The sequence below is a fragment of the Cottoperca gobio genome, chromosome 23 (assembly GCF_900634415.1).
Source record: "Cottoperca gobio chromosome 23, fCotGob3.1, whole genome shotgun sequence".
Classification (NCBI taxonomy): Eukaryota; Metazoa; Chordata; class Actinopteri; order Perciformes; family Bovichtidae; genus Cottoperca; species Cottoperca gobio.
The window spans coordinates 11,976,518-12,000,733 of NC_041377.1; the positions used below are offsets into that span (position 1 = coordinate 11,976,518).

The 24,216-nt window shown below is 41.0% G+C and overlaps 2 protein-coding genes across 6 annotated transcripts; both read left to right on the plus strand.

Moving 5' to 3' along the window:
- The first annotated feature begins 4 nt into the window (after window positions 1-4).
- On the plus strand, window positions 5-11,643 carry trim24 (tripartite motif containing 24). 4 transcript variants are annotated; one of them, XM_029461825.1, is made up of 20 exons: window positions 5-68; window positions 425-724; window positions 1,281-1,399; window positions 1,516-1,663; window positions 1,822-1,954; window positions 2,272-2,388; window positions 3,222-3,336; window positions 3,429-3,575; window positions 3,744-3,858; window positions 4,656-4,798; window positions 4,933-5,238; window positions 5,712-5,834; window positions 5,968-6,115; window positions 6,230-6,287; window positions 6,822-6,948; window positions 7,712-7,989; window positions 8,996-9,107; window positions 9,278-9,352; window positions 9,474-9,635; window positions 9,869-11,643. In XM_029461825.1, the coding sequence occupies exons 2-20, from the start codon at window positions 454-456 to the stop codon at window positions 10,649-10,651; spliced, it is 3,480 nt and encodes a 1,159-aa protein (XP_029317685.1). In that variant the 5' UTR covers window positions 5-68; window positions 425-453; the 3' UTR covers window positions 10,652-11,643. The 4 variants fall into 4 exon arrangements, with proteins under 4 accessions (XP_029317685.1, XP_029317686.1, XP_029317687.1 ...); XM_029461826.1 differs by lacking the exon at window positions 5-68 and having other exon boundaries at window positions 420-724; window positions 9,878-11,643; XM_029461827.1 differs by lacking the exon at window positions 5-68 and having other exon boundaries at window positions 420-724; window positions 4,957-5,238.
- A 277-nt stretch (window positions 11,644-11,920) lies between these two features.
- Window positions 11,921-23,895, plus strand: LOC115028229 (fibulin-1-like). Of its 2 annotated transcripts, XM_029461830.1 has the most exons (18): window positions 11,921-11,952; window positions 12,051-12,162; window positions 12,986-13,094; window positions 13,774-13,909; window positions 14,100-14,253; window positions 15,661-15,729; window positions 15,899-15,988; window positions 17,036-17,173; window positions 17,262-17,399; window positions 17,479-17,622; window positions 17,725-17,847; window positions 18,557-18,682; window positions 18,821-18,940; window positions 19,046-19,177; window positions 19,261-19,384; window positions 22,122-22,258; window positions 22,590-22,727; window positions 22,852-23,895. In XM_029461830.1, exons 2-18 carry the CDS (start codon window positions 12,108-12,110, stop codon window positions 22,989-22,991), a joined length of 2,073 nt encoding a protein of 690 aa, XP_029317690.1. In that variant the 5' UTR covers window positions 11,921-11,952; window positions 12,051-12,107; the 3' UTR covers window positions 22,992-23,895. The 2 variants fall into 2 exon arrangements, with proteins under 2 accessions (XP_029317690.1, XP_029317689.1); XM_029461829.1 differs by lacking the exons at window positions 11,921-11,952; window positions 12,051-12,162 and adding an exon at window positions 12,555-12,721.
- Window positions 23,896-24,216: the final 321 nt, after the last annotated feature.

The following is a 24,216-nucleotide window of genomic DNA, read 5'->3' on the forward strand; positions in this document are numbered from 1 at the left end:
ATGTGTTTTGAGCAAAGAATGCACAGATGGTCGCTTTTCCAATGGACAAATGAGCTTCAAAATACTATGTATGTAGAGTCATTTTAATTCATAACTAACTGTGCGCTGTTGTCTTTCGCCTGTTTGAATAAGAAACGCTCTAAACTGGGGACGTACTTGTTTATTGTCTCTGCCAAATGTGCAATACAATATAGGCTACGTAGCTAATTTAGCTTCTTAAACGGAAATCATTAACAGTTGCACTTCAACTGATATCGTATAGTTAAAATCAAAAAAACAAATTGTGCAGGATGAAATGACTCTGCCTTTTATATTGTAATGTATACTATTAGTATTTATATTCCCTATATGGCTTGTTGAGTCAGTAAAAGTATAGGCTATCCTTTGTTTCCAATCGCAACGCTGTATTGATACCGGTTGAAAGGACAGAATCGGGTAGCAGCAGGGGAAACAATGGATGAAAGCGCCGAAAATGTTGACAACGACGACTTTGTCATTATCGTGGAAAACGAGGCAGAAAGTTTGCCAGCCGAGGAAGAAAGGCTGAAACAGCAAGGCACCTTCGGGCTCATGGACACCTGTCCAATCTGCAAGTTGAGCTTCCACAACAGAGAGCCCAAACTTCTGCCGTGTCTTCACTCTTTCTGCAAGAGGTGTCTCCCTGCCCCCTTCAGGAGTGCTGACCCGAGGCGTGACTCGCAAGTTCATGTCGACAACAAATCATGTGAGAACTGTGTGTCTTATAGCAACTCTGATAAGAGTTGTGATTGATGTAACTGTTGCAGAAAAGCTCTTTATATCAAACTAGAACTGACGGAGGTTGAGCTAGCCAGCAGAAATGTAAGTTATTGAAATGTTAACAATAAGATTAGTGTCAATTTTATGGAATGTGCAACACAAGTGTGGCTTGACAGTACAACATCTCAAGATCGTTTCAACATTGATATGATATGGCAATAGTTTGGTGATTAATTGTTTTTCTGTAAGAATATATATTCACACATCAGGCAGTCATGTGCATTCCTGTTCATGTTACTCAGCTGAAACAAACAGATACACTCTGATGCAGCCTTTGAGACCAGCAAAATGATTATGTATTATGTAACTACAAACTAACACCCTTGTCTCAAATTACCAAGTCGATTCTATTGCTGCTTATCACCCATCTCTGTTTATATCATATTAAAATCCTAGGGGTTTTCTAGTCACATGTCACCCAGCTCAATGTGTTAGTAGTTGTGAGCTGACACCTTCAATAGTGGATCTGGTCTCTCCAACAGTGGGTGCCATTCGATGTCCAGTATGCAGACAGGAATGCTGGGAGATGGACATGTTGGATAATTTCTTTGTTAAGGATTCTGCTGAGGTGCCGAGCAGCACCGTGGAGAAAACCAGCCAGGTTGGTCCTCACTTTCTATCCTCAGTGTTGTCTCCGTGGTTTGTTTGTACGACATCACTCTCCCAAAACTACAGTGGTGATTTTATAGTTTGTTCTTTAATGTTTGTCTTTGATAGGTGTGTATGAGCTGCGATGACAACACAGAAGCAACAGGTTACTGCGTGGAGTGTGTGGAGTTTCTGTGTGTGACATGTATTGAGGCGCACCAAAGGGTCAAGTTCACCAGGGATCACACCATACGCCAGAAGGAGGAGATGTCTCCAGGTATAGTGTGTTGTTCACGGCAGGAAAACAATTAGATGAGTGTAGACAAACTGTATAAGCAAGATGTCATAATAATGATGTTATTGATATTTAAAAGCTGATCTTTAGGTGACACAAGCTAAGTTTACATTTCTCTATTCTCCACGTGTGTATCCCAGAAGCATTAGGTGTCTCCACACAGAAGCCTGTGTTTTGTGACGTCCACAAGCAGGAGCCACTGAAGCTGTTCTGTGAGACGTGTGACCGACTTACCTGTCGGGATTGTCAGCTGCTTAAGCACAAGGATCACAAGTAGGCTGATTTCTTTTTCCCCCTAAAATAAAAAATATTGTATTGTTCTATTTATCTTCCATAAATATTGATCCTTTACAACTGACAAATGTGATGCAGCTTGTTACAGTGTTGATGATAATTTATCAAACCTGCTGCTGATTTTAAGCAAATAATGTTTCTCTGATGTTTGATGATAACAGCTGCAATGTTTGAGGTCCTTCTGAGGAAAAGTTATATCAGTCAGTCATATGATTTAAAGCGTCATTGCTGATAGACTCAATTAAATTGGACCATTGGAGCTTTCAGTCATTAATGCACATATTCTTTGTGTCCAGCTACCAGTTTTTGGAGGATGCGTACAGGAACCACAAGCAGTATTTGGAGAACATGACGCAGCAGTTGCAAGAGAAAAGAAAGGCCATCGAGGACGTGTCCGGCTGTATCAGCACTGGGTAAAATTCTCCTCTACAGCTTGAACTTGATAATAGCGTAGCGGATTCTATTTAGTTCCTTCCTCTCCTTTCCTCCACCCTGTCTCTGACTGTAGGTGTGTACGCACGTGTGTGTGTGTGTGTGTGTGGGTGTCTCGAGCGAAGCCCCGCCCTTCGTAAAACAGAGCGGAGAAGAAAATGTGAATGCGCAAAGTAAACACTGAAACGTGCACATAAATTAAATAAATAACATAAGTGTTTAGTTTATTTAATAAAAGAGCACCTGTTCAATGTGAAAAGTGAGTTGTGAATATATATATTTTTTAAAACACCTTGAATTTCAAGGGCGGCGCGAGACTCTGTTGGGGGGGCCCTACAATGGTAGGGGGAAACACTGATATATATTTATATATAATATTATATATCATTTATATATATATATATATATATATATATATATATATATATATATATATATATATATATATATATATATATATATATAAATTATATATATATATATATATATATATATATAATATATATATATATTATATATATATATATATATATATAAATTATATATATATATATATATTTTATATATATATATATATATATATATATATATTTTTTATATATATATATATATATATTTTATATATATAAATATTATATATATATAAATATTATATATATGCATTATAATTTTGACAAATTGGTACCCATGTAATACTAAGAGTATACTGTGTATACATTTTCTAATTCAGGTTTTAGCGAATTCAATTGCATTCGTGATCATCTGCGTATTGAAACTGATGATTGTGATGCACGGTATTAAAATTCACTTTCAGACTCCAGCAAGTGGAAGAAAACCGGAAGGCTGTCACAAATGAAATAAAGAAGTCCATCTGTAGCTTGATTATGGAGATTAACCGGAAGGGAAAGATTCTAGTTAACCAGCTCGAGGTATGTTTAATCTGCATCGTTTATTGACTTTTCAAAAAGCAATTATGACATTTAAATGAATTCTTTCTGACAATTCATGCATTTCCTCCTAGGCTCTGACTAAGGACCACGAGCTGGGTTTAAAAAAGCAGCAAGAAGACGTCCACTCCCTGAGCAGGCACCTCGATCATGTCATCAACTTTACCAAATGGGCTACAGCCAGCCAAAGTGGAACAGCCCTGCTGTACTGCAAGAGACTGGTGAGTGACTTTAACGTCAGACAGCAATCTGAATCACTTTACGCTGTCATTGTTACAGTGTTGTACTTTCTGTTGCTGTAGAAATAGTAAATAAATAGACAAAATCTTACAATATGTTTATAACCTTGGTGACTCCTTTTGAAATGTCCCTGTCTCTTTGTCTTCTAGATCCTTTTTCAGATCCATTACCTGATGAGAGCAAGCTGTAATCCCTCAATCGTCCCCCAGAGTTCTGTTCGCTTTCAGTGTCGCTCTGGTTTCTGGGCCACAAATGTAGACCTTGGTAAGACTTACACTTACTTAGAAACTAACCAATTCTACAATAACATGATTCCCACTCTGTAGAGCGTCTTCAAAACCCATCCTCTGAAGGACTACCTGCAAACAACACCTAGCATTTAATTAATTACTTTTTAATTTAGCTTATACTTTTGTCATTGCCACTCACTGTTTATAGAAGTAAGAAAAAATGCTAAATTTGTGATAATCTTAAATGATTCAAGACAAGCAAAATAATGTATCTTCATATGTCAGTGTGCTCTTGAATCTAGTAAACAAGTGTATTAATCTCTTCCGGACTAAATAACAGTTTTCTTAATCTTATGTTTTCACTCACTTTACATGTTTTCTTCTCTCCAATATCTCCTTTTTTGTTTTACCACGTGTATGCACTTATTTTTCCTCTGAAGGAGAATGTGAGGCGACAGTAACAGAAACATTTAGTTTATGAGAGTTTTTTGTTTTTATCAAATTTTCATTCCAGTTATGCATTTGTTTGATAAATTGCTCTGTGATGTCACTTGAGTCAGAGTCAGGCACCTCATCGCTGCTTAGCGCTGGCAGCACAAGTCTATATTAGCCACTACTAGCATAACACACGCAAATCTCTGAACAAATGATCACCAATTTAATTGCATTGTGGGTAATGTAGGCACCAGGTTTTGATTAAGAAGAATGGGTTGAATTAAGAAAAAATAAATATCTCTGGTTCTGCTACATCTATTTTAGTCTGACAATAGTTTAGTACTCTTTTAATTCAATTCATGATTACATTTTTGATTGTTTTCTTATTTCCTCCAGGTTCTCTGGTTGTAGAAAGGGGCCCTGGCAGCCGGCCGCCCATCACCAACCTCCAGGCCGGTCCCAGACCAGAGCCCCCCACTGGAGCGCTCTCAGCCTCGGCTCAGCAGCGACAGAGCACGCTGGCTCAGCTTCAGATGCAGGTAGGATATTCATTCACAGTCAGTAGTTTTTGTACCAAAGACATTGTTCTTGTCAACATTTTTTAATCTTTCTTTATAATTTCTGCCCACTGCTGTTAACCATGCTTTGCATTTTTCATCTATTTCATTGATAGACATCTGTTATTCCTCTGTCCAAGGTGGACAAGCTTACCCAGCAGCCCCAGAGACAGCCCCCTCCTAACCACTGGTCTTGGTACCAAAATGTCAGGCTCCCAGGACCCCCCGGTCCTCCACCCCCAACCAGACCCATCCACGGAGGGTCCTCCCCCTCCCAAGGCCCCCCCAACTTGGGACAGCAGCAACAGCAGGGACAGCAGGGGCAGCAGGGACATCAGGGACGCAGATATGGGAGCTCCCACCCTAACCCCAGAAGCCCCACATCATCCATGCTTCACAACACAGGATTCCCACCTGCTCAGGTTAGTTAGTGCAGATTGAAAGATCAGAGTGTATCCGTGTGAGGAGTGTACTGCATGTTTTAAATGCCAAACATGGCTTAGGCTTGTCATATGGGAAGTACCCGGGAGACTGTAAGCATCACGTACCCACCACTGTTGTTGTCTTCAGCCCAATCACATGAGGTGTCATTGAATATTGTTACGACTTTAAAGAAAGTTTCATCTTCTACCTCGAAAAGAGGCGTGACTCAAGCGGGTTTATCTACTATATAATATTTTCTCCTTTCAGCTTCTTGATAAATTTATTATCAAGATTATTTTACTCTTGAGAAATGACCACATTTCTCATGGTTAGTAAAATGTGTAAAATGTCTTTCCAGCATTTGTAACACCAAATGTGGCTTCAATCAGACAAACTGACTTACAGTTGACTCTAAACCTGCTTTTTTTTTATCTAAATTATTCTTTCAACTTCAATTTTGTTCTCCATATAGTCTCTGAGAGATTTGATCCATGGCTCCAGTTTCCCTCCTAAACCCATGGATGTGATGCAGGGGACGTCCCGCTACCCACAGCCTCTGCCTACTGGAGCAGCTGCACATATGTCTCTACATCAGGTTGGTAGGAGAGGAGAATGGAGAGGGACCTACGAGGTCTCCACTGTCACACGATTCCAGAGAGATGGAAAGTGCGGTTTGTTTTGTGCAACTTTTCTAAAGCAGTGATTACACCCTGTTTTGTTTCCCAAAGCGGGGCCTCACGGAGTCCACCTACCTAAAGAGGAATGACGCTGGTGCATCTGCCCCCTCCATCACCATCTCTATTCCCAAACCCAGCTTCGCTCAAAGTCAAGCTTCAGCAACTTCAGAAAAAATAAGCACCTTTAACCACATAGCAGGTCATTATCATACATCTGATGTAGCAACAGCCCTAAAGATCGTATCCTGTGTGAAAATTAGATTTCCATCATGACTTCTAAACATCTAAAGTTTTCTTTCGGTCTTTTCTAAAGTTCAAGCGAGGCAGAACTCCCCGATGGCCAAACCTTCTTCTTCAGACAGAAGCACGGGGTAAGAAAAGCTCCTCCCCTCCTGTCATAGTTAATTTTTATGATTGAGTGTTTAAATATATATTTTATTTTCTCTGTCTCTGGCACAAACTACGGCTAATCTTTTTGTTCTTTCAAATCTTTATGTTGTTTTGAATCTGTGCTTGTTATATGAAGTAGATAGACACATGGGAAGAGTTGCTTACTGCTTTTGATATTTCATTTAAAACCTTCACACAATGCTGACATTACTTTAAATTGTGTCATGTTTTGACAGTAATTGTCTGTAATCTTGTCCTAGCCTTCAATATTATTGGCTCCCTCGTATATCTTTCTTAATAAAAACATCTTGTGTCCTTCTGACACTTATTTCTGTTTTCATAAAGCTTGCTAATATTTAACTAGTGACATTCAAGTGATTCAGAGGACACAGTTTGAAACAATTTCTGGCAAACAAATTCATGTGAGCAAGGCCAGTGTGTCTTTTTTTTGTTGTTTTTTTACTATATCATGGTCATAATTTTCCCTTCTCCCTCTGGCAATCTCTTTGTTGAAGGACGACTTCCTGGAGGCAGACTTCAGAGCCGCCGTCTGCCCCCTCAGCCAAGCGACGGAGAAGGTCATCCCCGGGGCCCGTCATCGTCATCAAAGACGAACCTGAGGATGAAGATGAAGTTCGATTTGTAAGAGAATCACTCCGGTTTCATAAGTCCAGAACATGGTTATGATAGTTTAGAATTTTGTTGTTTTTTTATTATATTTTATTTTTGAGTTTACAATTTCAGTTTAGTTTAATTTGTCTATTTTTTGTTTTTCATAAAAGTTTAGTCTATATATATATATTTAGTTTTACAGTAGTTTTTGTTTGTTGTGAGGGTCAGGCTGTCTCATACAGAACATATAAAGAAATCTAGTTGGAGAACTGTGTAGGAATGGCATAATATTTAAATCTTTTGATTTGGGAATAAACTGGAACAACGTCTTCCCAACCCCAGCTGGTTATTAATACACCTTTGCTAAATAGCTTGTTTATTTTAATAGTAATAATTCTACAAGACTATTCTGCATTATACAAACAATGGGGATTCATTGTGAAGCCATTGCAGCATAGTGCCATCTCCTGGAATGTCAAGTTAATTGAGTTTCAGAGTTGATGGAAGTTCATGCTGTCTCCTTTTCTCGTGATATATTCTAGCTAAACAAAACAGAAATAAAATGTACTTTAATTTGTTTTTAACCAGGCAACATTGTTTCAGTTTAGTTTCTCTTAAAGGTTATCCTTTTTAATTTATTTTCAGTTTACAACAATATTTTACACGGCTTATTCTCGTTTTAGTTTACGATAATAACCCTGGTCCAGAATGTCTTAGTAGCACGCAGGTGATGCTCACTTTTCTCAGAGTCATAGTATCTTACTGCACACATCCCACATTTCTTCTCCCACAGGTGCAGTCCAGCCTGCCAGACAGCAGCACCGGCGGTCAGTCGATCCCTCTGCAGCAGCTAAAGGTGTCTGTCCCAGTCCCGGTCCCTGAGTCTGGGAAAGAGCAGCATCCGCAGCCCGCAGCACAGCCAGAGTCTGAGAAGAGAGCGGAGCCGGACGAAGATCCTAATGAGGACTGGTGCGCCGTCTGTCAGAACGGAGGGGAGCTGCTCTGTTGCGACAAATGTCCCAAAGTCTTTCATCTGGCCTGCCACATTCCCGCGCTGAATGAGTCCCCTAGGTGAGAGACAGATTGTCTCTAAATGCTTTGGTTCCACAATTAAATGATGATCGAAATGCTGCTGGACACATGAATACATTTTATCTTTGAGTAAATCGCCATAACTACTGTAACAATTGTTGGCACCGCAGCATCTTTAATGCTTTCTGTCATTTAAAGCGTTCTAACATGAAATATTTCAGTGTATTTATATTAGGTAATTCTGTCAACATTGATTGTAGAGAGTATTGTGGCGATGGAAAGTTCACTCTTACTTTGTCTTTAACGTTTTGACGCTGAACTTGAAAGCATAACTATTGGCTGTATTGCCTTGTCTAATCTGAGAAGTGTTTTGAAAAAGAAGAAGTTTAATGTTTAGATTTCTCGCGATTAATCGAGATTAATTAATCACAAAGCATGTAATTAGATTTTTTTTTTTTATCGCTTGACAGCCCTAATATATATATATATTTATATTTATATTTATATTTATATTTATTTATTTATTTAAATGTTTTATGAGAGTATGATGATTAGTTTTTAAATATTATGTTATTGCAATATTAGTTTGTGTTATTAAAGTTTTGTTACTGAGTGAGGGCATGGTAAACAATTAATGAATATTAATATTAACAAAAACAAAAGTTTATGAGACTTTTGATGATGTTTTACTGCAATTCTTGCATTTCCGGAAGTCAAACTCAAACAGTGCTCCACCAGGTTATAATGGGCCAGAAATGTCTCCTATAATAATAATAATAATAATAATATGCACAGTATACAGTATGCACTCATTTGACAGCTTTTCTTTGGTTGTCAAATTAGTCTTACTTTCAATTTTTAAAAATCACGCTGATGATGGGGATTGTGATGATCTGTTCTCTCCGGGTCTTTTCAATGACTAACTTTGGCTGTTCTGTGCTGACTGCCCTGAATGCAGGATGTTACACATCTGATCATATTTAGCTGTAGTTGGCCAACCCATGCATCTACCCTCACAGCTTCTTCTGTCCTGATGTCTCCACAGTGGGGAGTGGTTCTGTTCGCTCTGCCGAGACCTCGCCTCCCCTGAGATGGAGTACGCCTGTAACAGCAAGGACCACCCCGTCTCCGACATATTCCCACCTCTTGAAAGAAGGGTGTGCTCCCTCAGCTGCTATTATGTGCATGATATTCATTACTTCAGCCTGGTCCTTCTGTTTGTATTCTTCTCACTGTCTAATCAAACCTCTATATGATCAGTTAAATGTCTTATCTAATTTTTCCCTTTTTTTTAAATATATATATATATTTATATATATTTATGCAGAGGTGTGAGAGGCTGCTACTACGTCTGTTCTGCAATGACTTCAGCACTGACTTCCAGCAGTCCGCTACTCCATCAGTAGGTTACTTTACCCCATTTGGGAGAGACACCATAAAGTGATTTGTGTTTTAGTATAAAAACTGAAAATCTGATTTTCATATAGCTGTATGAGGTTTTTAACTTTGTTCTTCTAATGTAGGAGACAAGACGATACAAGGAGCTGATCAAGACCCCGATGGATTTGTCAATAGTCAAAAAGAAACTGGAGTCGAAGATGCGGGAAGGTGAATGTTATAACGGTCCGCATGGGTTTGTCGCAGACGTCCGGCTCATATTTTTCAACTGTGCAAAGTACTACAAGGTAAACATCACCTTTTATATGAAATATCTCTTTTGGGAAATGAACCAGTTGTCTGCAAAATTATTGTATGATAGTCATGTCTGATGCCAGAATGTGAATTACCCTGTGACATAACACATTTTCTGCCCTAACCCTGTATACCACTTAACAATCATTTGCAGGTGCTTTCTTGAACTTTAAGTTGAGTTTCAAAGTACATACTCTTTCATTGTTGGTTCTATTTCTGTGCACTGGCTTTACAGGCGACCTCAGAACTGGGCAGTGCAGGCTTATACTTGGAGGATTACTTTGAGGAGCAGTTGAAACTAGTCTACCCAGATAGAGTCTTCCCCGGAGGGAGGGAAGAGCAGATGATCCCTCCTTTGGAGGACGAGATAGAGGAAGAGGAAGAGATGATGGAGGAAGGCATGGCTCCCATTGAAGACGATAAACCACAAAGTCCTGCAGGAGAAGGAATCCCTCCTGTGGAGGAGGAAGTGCCTCCTGTGGAGGAGGAAGTGCCTCCTGTGGTGGAGGAGGAAGTGCCTCCTGTGGTGGAGGAGGATTTGCCTCCTGTGGTGGAGGAGGATTTGCCTCCTGTGGTGGAGGAGGATTTGCCTCCTGTGGTGGAGGAGGATTTGCCTCCTGTGGAGGAGGAAGTGCCTCCTGTGGTGGAGGAGGAAGTGCCTCCTGTGGAGGAGGAAGTGCCTCCTCTAGATGAACCGACAGCCCCGGCTGAGGAAGAAAAGGAAGAAAAGTCTGAAACGGAGGAAAAGGTAATTGAAATGACTGAAAAGGTGACTGATGCAAAGCCAGCAGCCGCGGAGGGAGACGTGCCTCCCTGCGAGGATGCAAAGCAGGACGAGGAGACTCCTGCGATGGAGGTGGAAAGCTCTCCAGCTGTCGACAGTGAAACAAAAGACGAAATAGCTCCCAGCTCTTCAAAAGAGGAGATCCCTCCAGACACGACTGTTGATCCTCCTGAAACCCAGGAGAAGAGCTCAGCTCCTGCAGACACAGCCAAAGAGGAGGAGTGATGGATGCATTACCACAAAGACTGTAGAAAAGATGGATGATTTTAGTCTTCCACAGAAGTGGCCCCAGTGGGGACCGACATTTGCTGCAATCAGACAATTTATTTGAAAAAAGGTTATATTTGCAATAGGAAATAAGTACTGCTTTACTGAATGTAGTAGCAGTCATGCAGTAGCTGCACTATATAAAGGGAGCAAACAATCCTTTTTGTGTCGTGGCTGGACCGAGGTTACAATTTTACTGTGACGTAGACCATTATTTTCTGGAAAGACAACACTGAAAAGCACACAAAAGATATTCTTTGTTCATAGGATCATGTGTAAGTTCTCATCAAATAAAGAAAAAAAAGATTTTGGATTAGTAATGCATGCAATATGTCTTAATATAAATAGTAATGTCTCTGTTTGTTTTTAGTAGACTGGCTCCTAAACTAATTCTGTTTTCTTGTAATAATATTTTTATTTTATTTGTATTGCTATGTATGCAACATGTAGGGCCACTGTAAATTGTGGTGCTTAGTTGTTTGAGAACAAACATGAATTGCCACTATTGTGGTTTCATCTCTGTGTTGCTAGTTTGAGGCCTCTTATCCCAACAATGTTTTATCACTCAGCAGCCTTGTTGATTTTTATGAGGAGAACAATTCTACGGACTTTATTGTTATGACATATCACAGTATTTTCTCCTAATTGTGTTTGCCCTTCACCATTATTATTTGTACACAAAATTAAGCCGAAGCCTTATTGCTTCAGCTTATTTATTTTAAAGAAGCTTCAGTTAACTTCCTGTATGGTCGTCAGCTCACTTAAAGTGAAAAGAATGAGTCAAAACGTCAACATCAATTTAGATCATTTTGTCCAACAGCCTCACTTTTATTATTTATTGCGAATACACAGGACCTGTAAATGAACTTTCACTCTCAATGAACAATGTTGAGCATAAAAATACCTGCATTTACAATATTTGTAATAAACAGGGTTTCATGTAAATCTTACTTGTGCTTTGCTCCCACTATTGTCATCTTTATCCTGTTTTTTTATTTAATTCTGTTTAGATGTAAGACGCTGCACCCTGACATAACTGAGTGGTTGTCAAACTGTGGTCTGAACCCCTACAAGTGGTCGCAAGAATACTTTGAGGGGCTACGAGCTGATTAACAGAAGAGAAAAACGGGGAAAGAAAATGTTAAAACAAAGTTAAAATAGTCAACGCATTTAAACCACGGCACTCGGAGAGTAAGGTTTATGCTGCGTTCACGTGTTCCTCGGATAGTCCCTCCTCCCGGGTCGTTCTTCCGATTTCGGTGTGTTCATGAGCTTCAAGTCTTCATGTGGAAACACCATGGGTGCTACAAATAAGATCTGTTACTGTGTTTAAATAACACGTTGATATGTTTCCCAGGTTGTTGTTCTGATTTGAGGGGGCGTTCACGTGCATTTGGATCCACTCCAAAAGTTAATGGGTTCTTTATTGGCCCGTGCTGCACCCTTCCACCACGTTTCATTAAAACCGGGTAAGTAGTATTTTCTGTAATCCTTTTGAAAAACAGACAAACCGAGCCCAAAACATAACCTTTATAAAAATGAGGGGAAAAAAGACCACAAAAGAAATGTTGGACACTTTATTGGCATGATCTTCTTCTTTTACCTGTGTTAACCAACTGTTCTTAAAAGTACCCTTTATCTTCTACCCAGGCAACATTTAATTTGGACTCGCTTAGTGTTTGCACATTGTCCCATCAAATAAATCCAATTAAAGGCCGTGTATGAATATTTCAGTAGCTCTGACAGTCAAACACAGGTCCATCCACCCCGCCCTCACCGCCCTATAATCTCAAACCCCACAGGGCGAGAGCTGCGTCGCCTCTCCTGCTGCTCTGACTCGGAGGTTCTCCTTGTTGACGGAGACACACGCGCACACACACACCGTCCACTGCTGCCCTTCACCCGCCGATCATCCCGCTCATTTAATATAACCGTGACATTTAGACGATCAGTGAAGGAAACATTAGAGTCCGATGGCACAGTGGACAATACTGTTGTTGTCTTTATACGGAGTTCTGCATGGACAAGGTAAGAACACCGAAAAGTTTGGCATGGAGATGCAGAATTTTAATACATTTTGAGACTTTGTGAGTGGTGTTGTGTAACTTATTATACACTTTTTGAGGGTAATATACACGAAGTGCTGTAGATATTCAAGCTTAGTTTATTTTCCATGTAGTCTGTCTATCTGAGCCCATTTTAATTAAATGTGACTCAGTTACTGGCACTCAGGGGCAGCCATGCTTTTATTTTTTCTCAATCATGCCTCTGCTGTGTATTTCTAATCCTTAGAGATTCAGCCTCCTACTGTACAAGAGTGCTGTCAGGATGGAAGGGATCGGGCCCTGGCAGGACAAGACTGTACAATCCTCCCCCTCATCACGTTCTCCCACACCTGCAGGTAAAGCAACACCTGGTTTCTCAAAGGAGAGGGTAGGGGGAACCAGGCAGGGACCAAGGAAGGGTCAGCTCAAAGTGAATGCATTAAGTGTGTTGTCTTTATCTATTTAAAACAATCTTTGTGTACAGCAGTTCATGACATTGGATGCAGAAAATCTTCAAATGAGGGAAAATGTGTTTATCCTTTATATGCTAAACCAGCGTTTGCAACGGTATGTTTAAAAGCAGCAGATACCCCCAGGGTTGCAAGCCCCCAAATCATCTCCACAGCCCTCAACCATCCATCCTGCTACAGAGGAGGATTGCCACATAGTAACTACATAAGTACAGGCGTTAAGTGGCCCCCCTGGAGCATTTCTAACACTAAAGGGCCCTTTTGGACAGTAAGTACATGGAGGTGGTGATTGATGAAATAAAGGAACACCTGGTCAACACATGGAGGTCAGTGGTGGGAACATTTACAGAGAAAGGCAGGGAGAGGGAGACGTTTGTTTATGGAGAAGTTATTGTTGCAAGTGAATATGCAACATATTACATCATAAATCCACTTGTCAGTGAAACGACGTATCTAATGTAAATGGCAAGTATTTCATCACATGCTCCTTATTCAGCTCTTTTTATGAACAGAGCAAAGAGTGTGATTTGTCTGGATGAAGTGCATTTCTGCTGTTCATTTGCAGGATCACTCAGGAGCAGTGCTGTGCAGCAGCAGTAGGAGACGGACTCTGTGACAAAGGCGTCAAGATGGCCAAAGAGCAAGGGGCCTGTGAGCTGCCCGTCTTCATGGGAGAACCCTGGGAAACCAAAATCTCTAAAGTTGTCCTACTTCCTTATGTCAATATCTTCAACCTTTACACATATCCTTGTTCTTACACACACACACAGAGAATACGCTTCATAAATCAATACGTAGTGGGAATTGTTATCCTGACAATATCACATTTGAGATAAGATTCCTTATTTGTGAACTGCCTTTCTTCATGTTTCTCCAACTCTGTCTGTTCAGATGTGTTGTGACTGCTGTGTGCTCGGCTTGATGATAGACAGCAAAGGTTCGAGCTGCGAGCTCCAGGGTTTGATGCTGGAGAGACAGTGTGCGTACACGGCTAAAACCTGCTGTGGCATAAACACAACGGAGGAAACCAACACGAATGCTCGCGGTAAACAATCGTGTTCTTTCAGTCGTTTGTGACTTGATTAGCTCCACTCTGTCTTATCATGAAGGAATGGCTATGCTGGCAGTCTGACACTCAAACAATCAGTATACTCATCCATCTGCACACATTAGGTGCCAAATGACTTACAGCTAGGTTGTTAAAACTCCTGTTGACTTCGACCATCTGAATAAAAATGTAATTATTAACTTCTTATTAACACTTACAACTGCAGACTTGGTGGCTATTTAGGAATTGGGGAACCCGTGGATTACCAACATTTATAACTGCACTATTACTAAATAGAAAAGATAAATAGCCAAAGGGATTTTTCACAACCTGGTAAAGAAAATATGATCTTATTAAAAAGACTACTCCGGCAATTTAGCCAGTTTAGCATTGTATTTTTTTTAAACGATCAAAATTGATGCAGCAACAAGATTTATTAAATCATTTATTCCACTCCTATTCCTTGTAAAAACCTAGGGCCTGCAAATACCCACAATGCAACGCAACCTCTGACCGTGTGGGCTGCCGGCGGTTGTAAAATAACATCTATGTTACAGTAAAATGGCTAGTACCGGGCACACCCCCTAATGTTTTTAATTTTAAAACTTGTATTCTTCAACCTCAAGAAATGTTGACTTATGTGTCATCATTTGAGGCAATTTACCCGATTTCACACATCTCCCTCTTGAGCCCCAAAAGGCATTATACAACGTTTTCATATGTGTAGTAGTACTCATCAAGACCTGTAAACAGGCTGTGATGTGTAAAAACAGCTGAAGTTCACCTTTTAGTGGCTGATAATTCAAAAGCTACAAGTCACAACTTACAACTTACAAGCCCTTTACAAAGAGTAGCTTATTAGAAAGTGGAAACCATGATTTTATTAGCGCTGGGAGCAAAACCATGATACTCTCTGAGATTAGTTTTGGGCTAAAAGCCAGTCAAAAGGAGTGCGTCACATCCAAACAGGCAGCGTTACTAGGAGCAGAGACAGCAGCCCTGTTTTTTAATAACCTGCATAAATTGCCTTGAAGTGGCAGCTGTGGAGCAGATCGCTGCCAGAGAGGCGGACAGACCGGGTGACAGAGGTATTCACTGGGCTAATCTGTAGACACCTTGCCAAATGGTGACTCGGGGCCAAGTGGTGTTGTGGCTTGTAGCTTTTGTCGCCGAGCTGGCTTCAAGTAAAAAACACAAACTTGTGGGAAAGACAGAACTGCAAAAAGAAGAAAAGCCAATCAGTGTCTTTCTGATGTAGAGAGACGAAGAGATGAGAGCATACCAACGGAAAGGTCACAGAGATTTGTGGAGATGTACTGTGTGACAAGGTGCTGAAGTGCTTCGCCCTGCTGTGCACTTGAGTTATTTGGGGACTTTTTTTTTTTTAATGATTTTCTTCCATAGCACCAGTGACAGAGAAGCCTGTGGCCAGCGTTACCACCAAGCCTCCAGAGAGAGCGGACAGCTGTAGAGGTTTGGCACCTTCATTTCTGAATGTGAACTCTTCTGTTCTAATAAGAACTGTAAGAGGCTTGAGCGGGAGCCTCTTGGCGATGTTGTCTTCCGTCAGTCAGTGACATGATTCCATGTAGGACACACACTGTACACGGTACTTCTTTATGTGTCTCTCTCCTGTTTTCAGACTCCAGTTGCTCCCAGTTGTGTGTAGGTAATGGAACATGTGCATGCCTGGGTGGTTATCAATTGCAAAGGGATGGAGTGCATTGTGAGGGTAAGTAATGTTAATAAAAGCATGGCTGTTATTACCTACTTGTTAAATGAGTGATTCTAAACAGCATGGCTCCAGGAATGGAGATGTGAGTGTGCCAGTTATATATAATATTGCCTGAAACTATTCGATGGATTGTCTTGAAATTCTTTACAGAGGTTCATAATCACCCTTACGAAATAATTGTAATCACTTGGTGATCCCCCTCATCTAGTGCCACCAGTTGGTCTAATTAAATTCTTTAAATATTTTGGTTTAGGATGAAATACCTGCAAGATTAATGACATTCCCATTAGTCGCTGTGCTACTTAGCAAATGTTAGCATGCTAAAGTAAGATGGTTAACATGGTAACCATTGTACTTGCTAAGCATGAGCGAAAGATTAGAATCAATTCTGCCACTGTGGAGATAAATGTCTAAAGTAAAGAAAACTGTCTGCTGTAGGTGGGTGATTTATTGACCCAAGGAGACAAATATTGAACATTTGACCTCAAGTAAAAAGCATTGCTGTAAACATAACACCCTTTGAAATGTATCCTTAATGTTTATTAGGAGGATGTTGACCGAGGGAACATAGAAAAGTATAGATACGCTTCCATCGTGAGCATGTTAGCATGTTAGCATGCTAACATGCTCACGATGTCACACAGTTCCGTATGGCACTGGCGCATATGAAAATTAGCATATATAACGTATATGAACTTGGACAGAGCCTATTGATAGTGTATCACGTACTTATACAAAGCAAATGGCCAACGTATTCGACGAATGCCCAACAGATGCATAGCGCATTCCTAGCGTATTCCTTCGCCGTATGGTGGAAACGTATGCCGGCGTATACGGAATATCGGCAATACGCTGGTGCACGTTGTTGAACGCTGAGGCCGTGAAACGTTTTTTGAGCATGTTCACCAGCATACGTTTCTGCCATATGGCACTGTGTGACAGAGCCTTACCAAAGTGCTAGCATAGACTGCACAACCTACTGAAAATGCTTTAATATAGTATATAGTCTGTTTTTCTTATTTTTGAGTGGATGTCTCTCCTCAGATTCTAACGAGTGTTTGACTGGCAGTCACAACTGCGTCTCAGGCCAAGTTTGCATTAATACAGAGGGTTCCTTTCGCTGTCAGAGGGAATCCAGCTGTGGCACCGGGTACGAACTCAAAGACGATAACAATTGCCAAGGTAACAAGCCAAAAACAATCTTTCAATTCCTTGATACCAAGAAGTTAAGGATATTATGTGAATCATGTTTCCTCCTTGCCTGTTCCAGACATAGATGAGTGTACTTTGGGGTCCCATAACTGTGGACCAGACTTTCTGTGCACCAACACAGCAGGCTCGTTCCGCTGCTACCCAAAGGAGAGGTGCTCAGACGGTTTCATTCAGGACGCCATCGGCAGCTGTATCGGTCAGTTTAGTGTCGCTCGAGGTACAAACATTCCCCAGGTCAAAGGTGAGCTGGCTGGCTTAATGTGTTTTCTCATTAGATGTGAACGAGTGTGTGCTCCATACCAGTCCATGCCTGCCCAGCCAGACTTGTATCAACACAGCGGGCTCCTACTCTTGTCGCAGGAATACAGTCAACTGTGGACGAGGCTATCATCTCATTGAGGACGGCACGCGTTGTGAAGGTAGATCCTGTCACAATAAATGATTTCCTGTTTGCAATGTGGGTTTGTTTTTGTTGTTGCAAGAAATCATCACTTTTGTAATTTCTCCCCTTCATGTTACAGATGTGGATGAGTGTCGTGCAGGGAATGTCTGTGGCGGCCATGGTTGTATCAACCTAGTTGGCACGTACCGCTGTGAATGCAGAACTGGCTTCATCTTCGACAGTATCACCAAACTGTGTGAAGGTGCAGTGCAAATTCATCACTATGTTTTTGCTTCAACTATAATATCGTGTGCAGAGCAGCTATGAAATAATGTAATATTATGTGCATAAATTAACACAAGACAAGAGGATCTCTGTTCTATTCTAGTTCCTTTCACACATGCAGTCCATCCCTGAAATGTTCAGGATCATTTCCTGCATTGGGTCATGTGTGAATTGGAGCAGGGCCTCAAGCATTTCCCACCTCAAGACCTAGTAACATTTCAAAGTAGCGGTACAGCTGTGTTGTGAATACAAGCAGTAACATTGCAGGGATAAGCACGTTAACGTCCATCTTACCAAAGACGCTTTAACGTGTAGCGAGCAAACCAATCACAAGACTCTGCTGGTGAAGTATTTGAATCCTAGAGTAAAAAATGCGTCTTTATGATTCAAGGAGATCACGAAAAAACCTTGCTGCTCTCTTCAGCCGTGTACACGTACATCCGGCCTTGCCCCATGATCTTCTGTTTCATCACCGCATCTGCTTAACTGTGCTTTGCCTCATCTATTCCGGCAGTGTCATGGCATGTGTGAAAAGGCGCAAGACGGAAACATTCCTGAATGTAGTGAATGTGTGTTAGTTAAATCACCAGCGGTGCTTGCCTATAAGGTTATCCCAGTAATTTACCAGCAAATGTGTGTGAAAGAGGCTTCTAACGCTCAGATTCATAGTGTCATGTGTTCTTTAGACGTCAATGAGTGCAGGCATTATCCCATGCAACTCTGCGCCCACAAGTGTGAGAACACAGAGGGGTCTTACCAGTGCAGCTGCACCACTGGCTTCAAACTGTCCCAAGGCGGCCGAAACTGTGAAGGTAAAATATCTTCAGTAATTCATTAAGACTTTCATTGTGGAAATATAATGTCTCAGCTATATGTTAGAACCCAATTTGTGTGCATGAATGCATAGATGACACATTTTGAGGTTTTTTTCTGTGCCTGTATGCTGACAGATGTCAATGAGTGTGAAGCCAACCCTTGCAGCCAGGAGTGTGCGAATGTCTATGGCTCATACCAGTGCTACTGTCGCCGTGGTTACCAGCTGAGTGACATCGATGGGATAACATGTGAAGGTACTGTTGGACCTCATGGTGCTTAGTGAAGTACAAAAACCAACACGCCACAACACATGTCACATAAAGTGTCACTAATTAGTTTTTACTGTCTCCTGCTCTCAGATATTGATGAGTGTGCTCTGCCTATTGGAGGTCATGTGTGTTCTTTCCGCTGCTCCAACGCTCCAGGAAGTTTTTACTGTACCTGCCCACCCACAGGCTACACACTCGCATACAATGGACGCACGTGTCAAGGTCAGTGGACAAACCTTTGGTACACAATAACTGAATATGTCTAAATCTCATAGACTAAATGTTTAAGCTTTGTGTGTTTTCAGACATTGATGAATGTGCAGCGGGGATCCATACCTGTTCTGTGACTGAAAGCTGCTTCAACGTCCAGGGAGGATTCCGCTGTCTGTCCTTCCCATGTCCTCAAAACTTCCGGCAAGTCTCACCGGGGTAAGAGCTGATGGCTACTTGGTTCTGACGAGCTGTTGAAATGAATGGTTGATTGTGCCCAGCTGAGCGTGATGCCTCATACTCCTCTGTAGTTTAGTATCAAGACTCCGTCCTTCTCATTTTTCATCCTTTTTCTTATTTCACTCATTTCCTGTGATGCAGACTTGTTCGGTTTTGGCCTGCTGTTGTCATTTGCCGGTCACAAACTCCTTTCTCCCTCTCCAGCTTCTGTGTATTGCTCCCTCTCCGTCCTTTTCTACCCATGTATGCAGCCGTTTCTGCTCTCCATCAAATGAGTATTTCATTTTTTCCTTTCAGCCGTTGCGAGCGAGTAACTTGCGAGTTCACGCAGGATCCTGCGTCGTGTTTCTTGCTCCCGCTGAGAATCTCCTTCTACAACATCAGCTTCCCTACCAACTCTCCCGTCCCCGCTGATGTTTTCCGGATGGGACCCTCTAATTCTGTGCTGGGAGACAAAATGCTGCTCAACATAATCTCCGGAGACGAGGAGGGATACTTTGTTGTGCAGCAGCATGCTCATGGAGGAGAGATCTCACTGGGTCGTACCTTATCCCAGTCGCGGGACTTCTTTTTGACTGTGGAGATGAGGCTTATTCGCTACAGGGAAGGCACATCTGTATATGGCCAAGATTGCCGTGTTTGTCACAAACGAGCAGCTGATCCGGCCCTTAAGAACATTTCCATATTAGAAGTCTGTGAAATTTAAAGGAATAGTTTGGAGTGGTTTGAGTCCATCTCAATTTTCTACCAACCACGCATATATTATAATGGTGCATTTCCATCCATCCTTTCCTTTTAAAAAAGGAGTCACAGCTCCAATTTTCCATCTACCCTTTGATACGGTTAATAAGGAGCTAATATAAATGTTGTTCAGTGGAAAAACACTCCATAACCCAGAACTAAAATGATGCTACAGCAGATGCTCGGGAAAGTCACTGCGCCTCGCCAAGACATAGTCCAACACATAACCCCAACAAGTTATACAGTAGAGTCTCTGGTAGGCTGATTGTATCACCTTCGAGCAGAGCCAAGCTAGCTAGTCTTTATGCTAAGCTTAGCATAAACTAAGCTAACAGGCTGCTGTCATATTTAGACATGAGTGGTATTGATCTGCTCATGTAACTCTCAGTAAGAAAGTTAACAAGTGTATTTCACTCTAAAAAACTATTTAACATGGTGTAACATTATGAATTTTACAGTGAATGATTGGTTATCAAAGCAAGAAGTCAAAATTGCTCATTGAATTACATTTGTATATGTAATGTGGTCTTGCAGATGCATTTTTGCCATTTTAAAACACTCAATGCCTTTTATTGTTATTTATTTTAGCAAATGATGTAGCAGTATATGAATATTAGGACATTGTACCACTAGATGGCGCTCATTAGCTGTTAGGATCTCTACAACACTATGACAGGATGGTTCATGTGTATTAATTTACATTAATGGCAGCTCACTCTACCTCATGTCTGCGCGGCAGCTTCCCTTTATGTGTACTTTCTATGTGTTTGGAATTAAAAAGTGACAGATAAAAATGGCTTTTCACTCTTTAATATTCAAGCACAAACACACACACCGGCAATAGTTTCTGCCAATACTCTCGTGCTTCCTCCGCTGTGGTCATTTCTAATGTTGAAAGCAATTTTTCCTATGATCTGTTCCAAGTGGCCTCACCATAGGATCAAACAGGCCTCGCCTCAGCGGAGAGCAAGAAAAATAAGCGTGGCACTTATTTATGGGCATCTGGGGCTTCGCCAGCATGGGGGCTCAATTAGTGGTGGAGCAGCATTACAGCTCAAATGATGGATAGTGCTTTTAGTGTTGGTATTGGGTGGTTATCAGTTGATTTGCTGTAAATGATACCAAAAGGGCAGTAGCTGTGTTGGTCAGCTGGATAAATGCAGCCATACACATTTTCCACTGTTCTACTTTCCTCTTGGTGGTTTTTGGGGTTTAATGCATATAGAGCTGATATGAAATATATGATTTAATCATTCTCTTAAATCTTAGGATCATATAACCACCCAACTACTTTCCAAAAATGCCAAGATAATTATTTCATACAAAAAAAATAATATTAAAATGCTGTATTTTATTATGATAGTATTTGTATTTTTTTAGAGACACTATATAATCGTTAATGCATTAATGCTCATTCTGTCAAAATTGTGTTCTTTTGCCTTAGTCTACCACAAGACTATGATGTCATTGATCGCATCAGATTCTTACATACCCGAGCCTGGTTTTCTATCATCCCGTTTTTCCTTTGAAGCATTTCCCTGCTGTGGAATACCACACAATCATCTCTGGGTTTGGCCTCATGCTTAGCGAACAACTTGGACTCACCTGCTTGCTGCCAATTACATAGCTCTGCTCCCTTTGCTGTTCTTGAGGTCACATTTGAAAGTGCACAAACATGATTTTTAGGTTGTGGAATCAGGGTTTGGCCTCTTTTTAAGGCACCCGTTCCATGGTTAACCATGGCGGTCTATGGGACTATTCAGGTGTTGCCAGGTTCTTCTTGCTCAACTCAACTGTGGAGCTTTGGTCAAAGTTTTTTCTTCTGAATACTGTTGCATATTGTATAGGTTGAAATTGTGAGGAATTCACACTTTCCCTTCAGGTTGTGTTCCATTCCACATTGATAAATCTAATTTCCTTCAATCCCTCCATCAGGCAACCTTACTATCACCACGTTTGTCCTTTTTACTTCCAGAAGTGAAGCTTCAGTCAATGTGCGATGTATTAAGGCCTGCCAACCCAACAACGTCAGCTGCAGTCTCAACCCTGTGCACCTCATCACCCACACCTCCCTCTCTCTGCCAACCTTCAGAGACTTCAGTCAACCAGAGGGTAAGGCAAGGTGGAAGTACAGCAGTCTTGATGGCCTTGTTCACCAGTTGCATTTAAAATTCAGTTTCTACATGCCTGAATATGTTGTAGAAGTCTGTAACATATGATTTAACCCTAGTCCCAGTGGAGTGTGCTTGTTTCCCACTGTCTTTAACCCCATTTTTGGCATTTTGATTAGTTGCATCCTCTTTGAAATACAACTTTCCCCCCCGTCAACCTGCCACAGCGCATACGATTCAATTAGTTGTTTTAACCAACAGAACAATTGTTTAATCATATCATAAATATCTGATTTGAAGGACCAAATGCACTTTTTGGTTTCTTCCTACAGAAATAGTTTTCCTGTGGACAACTACGGCGGCTAACCCTGCTCTGCCCGGTGGTACCAATGTTTTCTTTGACATCCTGGCTGCAGATGATGAGTTCTCTTTTGACGTGGAGAAGCGCTCCCAGCAGGGCATGATTATGGGTAAGTGTCACTTGGAACCAATCCTTTACAAAATCGTTTATTAGACATTCTATACAGATGTTGCACTTATAAATCTCCCAATACTACATGTCACTCACTTATCCCAATCTGTGTCATCCTTCAGGTGTGGTTCGTCAGGTGAAACCCATCATTGGCCCCAGGGACCTTGCGTTGGAGGTGGCTATGAACTATGTCAAGTCAGGGGTTATTTCCCATCGCAATGTTGTCATGATCCATGTTTTCATCTCTGAGTTCTGGTTCTGAGCCCAGCGAAGGAGTGAACGATACTACATTAGCAATAGAACACATAACTTAGCAAAAGTTTTGAATGTCTGTAGGCGCCAAACCTGATCCTGCTTAACATTTAAAAACACTGTGTGTGGAATTGGTTGGTTTGTTTGTTATAGATGTAGCCTACTGAATACAGTTACAGAAGCAGTTTGCAACACATCCAGGTCATTAGTTTAAAATGGCTCTTTGTCATTTCAACACAATATATAGCCTACTCATAAAACAAGAACACATTATTAAAGGATACTGGACTCAGAGTCTACAACAACGGTAGCAGCTCTTAAGGCTGTGTTTGGGCACAGCGGTGCTTTAAGTTTAATGCTAATTTCAGGATGCTAACATGCTTTCGGTGACAATGCTATGCTAACATTCTAATGTTTAGCAGGTATATTACGGTGATAACCCCTCAGTTTAGTCTTAGCATGCTAACATTTGCTATTAGTAAAAAAAATAGTAGACAGTTTATCTGAGGCTGATGGGAATGTTATTAGTGTTTGTTTTGGTCATGAACCAAAGTATCGAAGGTGGCGTTAGACCTGGGATCTCCAAAGTTCTTAGGATACATCACATGTGAACCATGAATGTCTGTAACGCATGTTTGGCAATCTATTTGATAGTTGTTGAGATATTTCAACCAAAGAAACCAACCAACACGTCGGTAACGTAGCTCGTTACATGCCTTTTACAAGAGTGGAATAAAATAATGTAAAAGATTAACCGGGTGCTCTCACATGTTTAACTTCAATGTGTTGTCATGAGTGGCACAACAAAAGACTGTTGCGTGACAATGGAACTGTTTGATATTTGCTACATTTCATCTGTTTTGACAGACCAGATGCGATGTGCTTCATTTGATAATAAAAAGCTCTGGACTTGCTTTCAACATTGATTGTGATTTGTACCATCAGACTATGTGACCATCTGTGAATAATAAAGACTGCGGTTAATTGCGTTCATGTTTTTTTTACTGAATAGACCTCAATCCTCTACCTCTGCAGACTAAACCAATCGTCCTCTAGTTAGCATAACTGAGGTTTCCAGAATGACTAAAATCTGATAGGATGTCCTGTTTTTCTGTAACTCAACTCTTCAGATTCCCCATCACACCAAACCACTTCCAGTTTGTGAGGTTATTTCCAGTTATTATACGCAGAAAAAGGAAAAACGGGAATCCTTCCCTGGGAATGTTTGGATCTTC